Source organism: Protomyctophum bolini, assembly GCF_963924005.1.
Source record: "Protomyctophum bolini genome assembly, chromosome: 14".
NCBI lineage: Eukaryota > Metazoa > Chordata > Actinopteri > Myctophiformes > Myctophidae > Protomyctophum > Protomyctophum bolini.
Window position 1 is genome coordinate 19,212,144 of NC_137875.1, and position 9,728 is coordinate 19,221,871.

Below are 9,728 nucleotides of genomic sequence, written 5' to 3' on the forward strand. Positions count from 1 at the left end.
AACGTTACAGATTTTCTGGGAATTATTGACCCTCTGTGACTCTGTCGCAAAATTCCGAAAATGTGAACCTCTCCGCCGGCTGTTCAGAGGTGTTAAAAGTACTCAAATGCTAATCAGGTTTCTTTTGTTTTCACCTAGCCAGGTATTATATGCCTACAGTATACAGTGCCCATAGGCGGCGGGTGTGTAAGGCTAGGGAAGGCTTAGCCTTCCCAAAAGTTATGCTGGGTATTTTTTTTAATATATATAATATATGTGCGCAGCATTATATAGAAGGCTATTGTGTGTGTAGTGTGCGTGTGTGTGTGTTGTTGCTGCTCCCTGGTGATCGGGTAGGTAGGCTATACAGCAACTGGCCTAATCAGCATATGATTGGCTACTATTGGTAGGTCTGTAAACCTCGTCCGCTTCCAGTCGCTTTGTAGCAAACAGTAGCGCGCGCTGGTTTGTTTTTGGAAACAGCAAAACGCAAAATGTATTTTCCAAGGCAAAGATAAAGTAATTCAGAAGAAGAAGCTGTGACTCGGCTGTCAGAACTCAGCACCACCACCAGTGCCCGCACGGTTCACACCACTGCAGCAACACTGACACGTTCAGCGGAGTGACTGCTGTCTCTGTGCCGTCTGTGAAGAGCCATGAGCAGCGACTCCCGGGAGGGGCAGCAACACCGCCGGGTAATCTACACAGACTATAGTGAGACTACACACTGACTCGAGAAAAGACCCATATCGTCCAAAATAGGCTAATCAGTCGTTGTCTGTGTATAGGCTAATTCATTGGTAAAAGTATGCTAAATAACTAATTTTTAGACCATTTGGGAAATAAATAAATCTGCGGCGGCGGGATCTAAGGGTAATGGACACATAACGGACACCCGGGTATAAATGCAATAATTTATTAACAAGAAAATAATGAATATTTACAGATATATGGCATCATGCATAAATTACAAACAACATGAAACATATTACTTTTATTACAATTTTTTTTGACTATGGCGTCTTCTCTCGTGTATCATCAGATGTCCGGCTCCATGCTCGCCTCTCCTTGGAGGCCAGTTGGGTCAAAACACAAGTACACCACATTGTGACAGCTGTAGTGAGTCTACAGTCCACCTGCCTGCTGGCAATATAGCCTGGTTGTGATATGTAGATGTGATTGATATTTTTTGTTTGTTTTTTTAAGTCATTCTATAACAACAAAGTAATTGAATTTATTTTATGTATTAGTTGTATTTAATATATTACTATGTTATTACTAATTTTATGTATAACTATATTACTAATTGTATTTATTTGATGTATTACTATGTTATTACTAATTTTACTTCATGCATTACAAATTGTATTTGTTTCATGTATTACTGTTATTACTAATTTTATTTTTTATGAATTTATTTATTTGATGTATTACTGTTATTACTAATTTTATGCATTACTATATTGATAATTTAATTAATTTTATGTATTATTGTCTATATTACTAATTATATTTATTTTATCCATTACTATGCTATTACTAATTTTATTTGATGTATTACTAATTTTAATTTACTTTTATTTTACTATTTTAATTTACTTTTATTTTACTATAATCTATTTTTTTATTGTTCGTTTTATCCATTTATTTATATTATTATCTAGTCATTTATATTGGTTTATTATTTTATTGTTTAGAGCCCTGATTGATCACATCTACATATCACCACTACCAGTCAGGATCTGAGTGACTCAGAACCCTGGTGACCTCCAGATGGAGCCACACAGGAGACCAGCAACGTCCTAAAGAAAAGAAAGAAATGCTCATTACTACTTTGTTCATAAAACAATATTGATTGAAATATTTATTAACAGTTTGCAGAATTACAGTACATGTCAAGCACAAACTCAATACAAAGACTGTTAACTGTAAGTGGACGACCCAATTAAGCATTACACTCGTTTACAAGAGGGTCCACCATGTTCAATTCATCAAAACATTTAGAGACGTACAAATAAGACACTTCTATATAGTCAAAGAACAGAACAGGAATTCATCATAAAGGAGGTAAAAAGGGAAAATAAACGTATACAGTGAGGGGGAAAAGGGAGTCAAGGGATTTACATGTCTTAATGACTGTTGGTAGGGCGTTCCACATTTTGGTGGCATAGGAGTGAAAATAATTTAGTCCCTTGTTTGTGCCGAATCTGGGTTGTACATGGTTCGTTGCACTCCCTCTGGTGTTGTGGGTGTGGACTTCGTTAACATAAAGGAAGTATCTAGACAGGTACATGGGTATCTTGGTGGTGTATCGAATCTTGTGGACCAGACCCATTGCAAGATGCTGTACTCTGTCGTCGACCCTAAGCCATTCCAGCCTGTCAAAGTGGGCAGGAGTGAGGTAGGTTCGGGGGGTGAGGCCAAGTAGGAGCCTGACCAGTTTGTTTTGGGAGATCTGGAGCCTAGTTTTAAGGGCCTTTGAGGTGCTGTGGTACCAGGAGGTGCATGCATAGTCAAAGAAACCTTGTACGAGGGCTCCTGTTAAGGTCTTCAAGGTGTTTGTTGACCAGTGAGGAGATCCTGCAAAGGAATCTTGTTCTTTGGTTGACTTTTTTGATTACGTTGGTGGCCATTTTATCACCGGAAAGATTAGCCTCCAGGATGGAACCTAGGTAGGTAATTTCATCTTTACGTGTGATAACATTGTCACCAACTCTAACCAAGAAGCCATTTGCCTTGCTGAGATTACTATTAGATCCAAAGAGAATGGATTCAGTTTTTCCCAGGTGTAAAGATAGTTTGTTATCAGTGAGCCAGGTGCAGATTCTACCGAGTTCAGAGCTGAGGGCCTTATCAACCTGCAGTTTGTTCCTGTCCGAGACCAGCAGTGCCGAGTCATCTGCGAACAGGAACAAGTTACAGTCACAAGCTGATGTCATGTCATGATCATAGTGTGTGTGCGTGTGCTGTATAGTTACCTTGCTGTGATGTAACTCCAAAGGTGATCAGAAATAGTTGCTCCATCGGCTAGAAACGTGCTCTTCACCGGCATGATGATCCTAAAAAAAATGATTCCATGATGATTCCTAAAAAAAAGTCTATAGTCAACCCTAACTGATTACAGAACATGATATAAAAAAACACAACTAGAAGGATTTAGGCCTGTCACAATTACCTAATCGCCAAGTATTTGAGATACTTTTCATAAGTCATAATCGTCTCCATGTTGAAAATGTTCATATATTGTCAAACATTTTAAAGAAATAATGCAAGCAACCGATCTACAAGCTCTAAATGTGTCACTTTGTAATTTACTTCTCTTTTTTTAGTGTATAAAGTTATTGAATTATGCCATGTGCATCTTTTTGTTTACAAAGCCTACAAAAGCCAAAGTTTTATTTAGAATGTTAGTATGACGCAATTAAATTGTTACTTGTAATTTATTTGAGCGACAATTAAAATCGGCCATTATAAAACCTTAAATTCTGACAGGCCTAAACAGGTTCCAGTGGCGTCTACCGAACCTTCTAGCTCCGTCCGAGCCTCCCAGCGACCCAGAAGTCCTCAGCGGACACACCCGGGGAAAGCTTCGGATCTCGGGCATCGGCTGAGATCTCCATTCTAACAAATAACGAAAGACACACAGCCCAAATTAGCTTTGCTGTGTGTGCGCGCGTGTCCTGTCACAACATACACATGCACTTACAGTAACGTTTAAGAATAGGGATCGACCAATTATCGGCAACGGACGATTATTGGCTTTTTACAAAGCCTAAAAAAGCCCTAACCCTAAAGCGGTTCGTACCGTTGAGTTCCTCACTGAGAAGGCCCAGGTCCGAAGTCCTCCAGCGTCTACCCAGATCTCCGTCCTCCGTCCTCCCATCCATGGACAGACCTGCAGATCTCCATCTCTAGAGGCTCCAGCCTCCAGCTGTGTCTATGATCTCCATCCTGAGAGAGAAAGAAACCATTAGCTCTACAAGCTCACAACACGTTGCAGTGTGAGCTTGTAGATCTGATACGCTCATGATATGAGATATTGACTCTCAAACTAACTAACTGATTTAGATTTATCCTAAAATATTTAAAACATTTGGATTACTGTAAATGATGCCATTCTTCGTACCATAACAGTACAAAAGCAGTTATCCATCCTCAGAAACAAGCAAGAACTATTCCTACTCACAGCTCATCAGAGTCCTCTGAGGAAGCCCCCGGGGGGGGGGGGGGAGCTTTGGAACGGATCTCTGTCCAGGGAACATCAGATCGTCTATCGATATCTCCATTCTAACAAAGAAAATAAAACACACACACCAAATTAGCCTTTCTGTGTGTGTGTGTGTGTGTGTGTGTGTGTGTGTGTGTGTGTGTGCACTCCCTGTCCAGCAGCCGCGTTCCAGCGACGTCTACCGCGATCTTCATCCTAACAAAGAAAGATTGATTAGAGTGACCAAGAGCCAGATATATATTCTATCCTGTCACAACATATATACATAAAACTTTTATTTATAGAGAACATTTAAACAGAAGCTAAACATATCACTTACAGTAATAAACGTTTCAGTTAGGGTTCTTTTTGACAGGCCTAACAGGGTCTTACTTTGAGTCGTCTTCAGAGGAATGCAGATTCCTGGAGAGACCTGCAGTACATCTGGAAGAAAGACATGGCCGTTATCGTCTATGAATGGCTTCATAGAAAAGAGCTTCGCACATCACTCCCTGCCAATAGTCTGGATAGTCTATACTTCTTATTATTGATGACAATTGTTTATGAATTTGATGTATTACTATGTGTTGTTGCTTACTGTAAGTCACTCTGGATGTGAGAACTGCCTAAATTGTTGAAATTCCTAGACGTGATCAATTAGGGTAATAGGGTGTGCAGTTCGGTGATAGCAGTGGTGTCATTTCTATATTTTTACAGTCCCACTCCTCCCCATCATATCTTGCGGTGAAGCTGGACAGAACACTGTCCTTTAAACACCTGACAGCGTCAAGAGAAAGACCACCGCCTGTGCCGCACCGATACGGCGTCCAGCCGGTACCGAATACTTAAATATACCGGTACTTAAATATTTAATTGCAATTTATTTGAGCGACAATAATCGTCCAGTAAAAAGAAACCTCATAATCGTGAAAGGCCTAGAGCGGTTCTTACTGTGCGGTTCCTCACCGGGCAGGTCCAGGTCCGAAGTCCTCCGGCATCTACACAGATCTCCGTCCTAAGAAAGAAATTAGGACTAAATTAGCTTTTGTTTTGTTGAGCTGCATATTCAGAACCACTTAAACCCTCTATAGATTTGATAAAACAGACTTTTAAAGAGAGCATTTGGTATATGCTCCGATTTCACTCTACACAAATTGATTTGCCAAACATAGCAGATCTACAAGCTCACAACACGTTGCAATGCAGTGTGAGCTTGTAGATCTGCTAATTTGGCTGAACGCTCCCCCCAGAATAGAGATGCTGGGGTTGAAGTGGTTAAAAAAAAAAGTGTCATTAAGACTTTGATTAGCTTGGAGAGCTGACAGACATTCAACCAGTGCCACTAGGAGGAATCATACTGCCATGCTATACTTCGTACCATAACAGTACAACAGATATCCATCCCAACAAGAAATATTCCTACTCACAGCTCATCAGAAGTCCTCAGAGGAAACCGCCGGGAGGGAAGGTTTTGGAACGGATCTCTGTCCTTCCACGACCCATCCACCCTAAGAAAGAAAGAACGAAAGATTAATTGAAGTGACCAAGCGCCAGATATACGTACATTGTGTCCTTTCACATCATACACAAAATGTATAGAGAACATTTAAAACAGAAGCCGACCATACCACTCGCAGTAATAGAAAAGTCTAAGTGGTTTCTTACTTTGAGCCGCCTTCAGAGCCCCCCATGCGGATTCATCCATGGACAGCGAGAACTGCAGATGTCCACCTGTAGGGGCTCCGGTTGAGCCTCGCAGCATCTGGAATGAAGACATGGTGGTTAGTCTATGAATGACTTTGCACATCACTCACTTGTTGCTGCTGCCAATAGGAATTTGTGACAATTGCTGTGTGTCTGTTTTTTTTATAATACATACAATTTATATAGCACTTTTCAAGGTACCCAAAGTTGCTTCACAAAACAGTAAAAACACATTTATTTGAAAATAAACTAGATTAAAAAGGTTCAAAACTAGAATTTTTTGGCATGTTTGTGAAGTTTTTCGGTTCCACACCAGTAACTGCTGTTCAACACTAACAGCTACATCCATGACCTCCCTGCAACAACATCAATGAAGTATGGCTATGCAGACGACCCGAGTACTGTGTCCCAGTCTCGAGGCGTAGCTCTCATGTCAAGAAGCTGGATGCTGCCCTCAACACCGGATGGGCCACCCCAAACAAACTGCCTGCCTGTTCTCGCTGGAATCACTCCAACAGAGGTCAGACGAGAAGCAGCCACGCTGGCCCTCACTGAGAAGGAACAGCTGAGTGAATCCCAGCCATCTCCTCCACAAGGTCGTCAGAGACACCACAGCACACGTGCCTCAAGTCACGGTGCCCTTTGCCACACACACACACCAAGTCACGGCGACCTTTGCCACAGCACACGTGCCTCAAGTCACTGTGCCCCTTTGCCACACAGGCCCAGGAACTGCTCCACACAACACCAGCTGACACCTCCAAGGCATCCTGGGTGAAGGCAAGACAGAGGGACCAGTGGAATACATCGAGGACCCCAAATATGTTCTTTGCCAGCACCTCCCCTGCAAGGAGTGGACAACCCTCAAAGCAGAAGTGGGACATCTCGGACAGTGCCCACTGTGAATGCGAGGATCCACTACAGACTGTGGAACACATAATGACCATTTGCCCCAAATACCGGCCACCGAATGGTGATCGTGGCTTAGGTGACCTAGACAATGACACATTGTACTGGCTTGCTGCAACAGAGCTGAAGTTCTATGGACATACGGCAGAAGATGTTTAAGAAACGTATTTTTTGTAATTTCTTCATTTTTTTCGGCAAACCTTTGTGGCATTTAATTTATGGAACATGTGGATGTTTCTTTATTTATTGGTGAAGTTGTGGCATTCTTTGAAATGTATTGACACGTTTGATATATGTTTTTGTTAGGGATGTCCGATATTATCGGCCTATAAAGGCATTAAAAATGAATAACCCTAACCCTTAATTTTACTTTCTTTATTATTTTACATTAAAAACATCTACAAGCTTACAATACAATAAGACACATGTGAGCTTGTAGATCTGCTATTTTCAAAATATTTTTATACATTTGAAAACTTGAGATGAGAGATTAGATCATTTTAGATGAGACATTTTGCATAATGAGTAATTATTAATAATTACTTTTGGTATTTTAAGTACATTTTATACCAAAACCTTTGTACCTTTACTCGAGTACATGTTGAATTGTAACGGAGTATTTCTATATTGCAGTATTGCCTACTTTTATTTAAGTAAAAAGTTTGAGTTATGTTTCCACCACTGGAAAAAGCCTGCATATAATAAATATATATATATATCGGTATCTGTTGATATCGGCAATTAGGAGTTGGACAATATCCAACACCGACTGTCGGACATCCCTTGATTTGTGTGATTTTTGTGCAGCTTTTAGCGAGTTTGTGGCATTTTGTGTAGCTTTTGTTTGTTTGTTTTGTGAACGACCAAAGAGCACACCCAGTATGTATCACAAGGCTATTCCACCAGTCAGGTGTACTTATATCTACATCTCATAAGCGGCCATGAACTAAACACTACAGATATCACAATTTGACTTTGGCAGCAGCAAGAAACGACTGATATGCAAAGCTATTCAGCCATGCTTCTCTCTATACAAACACTCATAATGTCCACATGGACAGCAGCCAGGATGGGGTGGTTCACACAGGAGACCAGGTTCAGTGTTCCAGCAGCATCTACGGTCATCTCCATCTACATCTAGAAAGAAAGACATCAGAAGCTGACCATATCACTCACAGTAATAGAAACATTTTAAAAGGATCTCTGGCTAATAAGACAAATATTCCTTAACATTATACTTGCAATCTATAACTAAAATATAAACCAGTTAAATATTTTATTTCTTTCATATAATCTTTTACTACATAGGAACTGTTCCCGTCGCAGGTTTATGATGTCCATGTGTGGTCCAGCGCTATGGAATGCACTTGCTAATAAAAAGTACTTAAAATATTGCTTTGATGCTTATATCAATTAAGCTGTTTTTGTATTAGCAAACACACGGACAGGCCTCTTTCATACTGGAGTAATTCATCCGCTTCATTTACAGACATCAGTAAAACGTGACGTGACATCCGTATTTAGAATACAACAGCAGCGCTTATTTTCCAGATCCAAACTTAGCGTTGCACAAAGCTTGCTTAATAGCGACATCAATTCATTCCAATCCACATTAAATGTCACGCTCTGCGCGTTCATTCATCCGTATGGTATCGCTCATTTCATTAGCTTCAATAGCGCGACACATCCATTATGGTACTTAGATCCTTCCAATCGATCCAATTTCAATACTTGTGTCCGTATCAGAGTGAAGATTTCAGCTTGAATGTAGGGCCAATATGCCTTTCTTTTATCACCAGAGATATACGGTTCAACAACGTGCTCACACTTTGGGACTTGGGCGTCTTGTTGTTTACTCACTTGTAGTTGTTTGTCGATGGTGATTGATGATGACTGCAACAGGTTGATTGTAGCTGCCCCTCGATTGATGAAAGAATGACAAGTTTGGGTGGTCTCGACGGGTGTGTTTATTGTTCCAACACCGTGAAAACTATAAGGATATAGAATAAATAGTTACAATCGAATAATCTCATAGTTTCACTACTAAAATCTGTGCAATAAACTTGTCACTTCAGCAGTACAATCAACAATAAAAATGGTTAATTTATGGTCAATTATAAATAGTGATACAAAACTCAAGTCATTTCAATTATAAGACAAGGAAAATGCACAATAACCAAAAGTACCACAACCAAACGAAAACCAAACAAATACAATCATGAATGGTATACTCCAAATGGAAACTAGACAAATAAATAATCATGTATACCTCACTCCGCGTATCGAGGGTGCTAAAGGGCTGCATAACCAACTTGAACCTCAGGGCACATCAACAGTCACCGATGGTCACATTTACACATAGTGTGACGGACAGGCACTGTAGACAATAGACAACTTCAGTCACTAAAAGCTCACTACAACTGCAAATGTCACAGGCTTTAACACTGCTTAATCAATAAGAGTACAAACATAATAAGAGTCACATTGTCACACCCCTCTCTGAGGCTAGGGTACTATGAACAAAAGGATGGCAAGGCACGCAGTTGGACAGAGTTTTCGCAAGATTTATTTAACCCAAGTGACATACAAGTTACAAAAACAAAGGAGACCAAACGTCTGCAAAATAGAAATAAAAAGGTATATTCAAAACAAAGTACTGCCTATCATATATAACAGCTATAATCTATCAATCAAAACAATCATTTCCAAATAAATCATATGATATAAGCATAAGTATTTATAAATCCAGCCTTTTTAAATGTACATTAAATAATTATAATATATATATATATATATATATATATATATATATATCATAATAAACATCACAATAATAGATCTATGTAAACCATGGTATTAAGTATTAAATAATAACATAATAACATCACCTCCTCAGAGACAGCTCGTTCCCCGACCAACACCAGCAGAG

General features: G+C 39.8%; 1 protein-coding gene across 4 annotated transcripts; it reads right to left on the bottom strand.

Annotated features, from left to right (window-relative positions):
* Positions 1 to 976: 976 nt before the first annotated feature.
* On the bottom strand, positions 977 to 9,728 carry LOC308328137 (uncharacterized protein). 4 transcript variants are annotated; one of them, XR_013965262.1, is made up of 12 exons: positions 9,688 to 9,728; positions 9,069 to 9,176; positions 8,660 to 8,789; positions 5,852 to 7,936; positions 5,614 to 5,694; positions 5,153 to 5,201; positions 4,580 to 4,630; positions 4,166 to 4,402; positions 3,785 to 3,930; positions 3,504 to 3,600; positions 2,958 to 3,038; positions 977 to 1,781 (listed from the first exon to the last, which is right to left on the bottom strand). XR_013965262.1 is itself a non-coding variant. In XM_080781856.1 (12 exons), exons 9-12 carry the CDS (start codon positions 3,864 to 3,866, stop codon positions 1,715 to 1,717), a joined length of 327 nt encoding a protein of 108 aa, XP_080637982.1. In that variant the 5' UTR covers positions 3,867 to 3,930; positions 4,166 to 4,402; positions 4,580 to 4,630; positions 5,138 to 5,201; positions 5,614 to 5,694; positions 5,852 to 7,936; positions 8,660 to 8,789; positions 9,069 to 9,176; positions 9,688 to 9,728; the 3' UTR covers positions 977 to 1,714. The 4 variants fall into 4 exon arrangements, 2 of the variants coding, with proteins under 2 accessions (XP_080637982.1, XP_080637983.1); XM_080781856.1 differs by having other exon boundaries at positions 5,138 to 5,201; XM_080781857.1 differs by lacking the exon at positions 977 to 1,781 and adding an exon at positions 2,809 to 2,878 and having other exon boundaries at positions 5,138 to 5,201.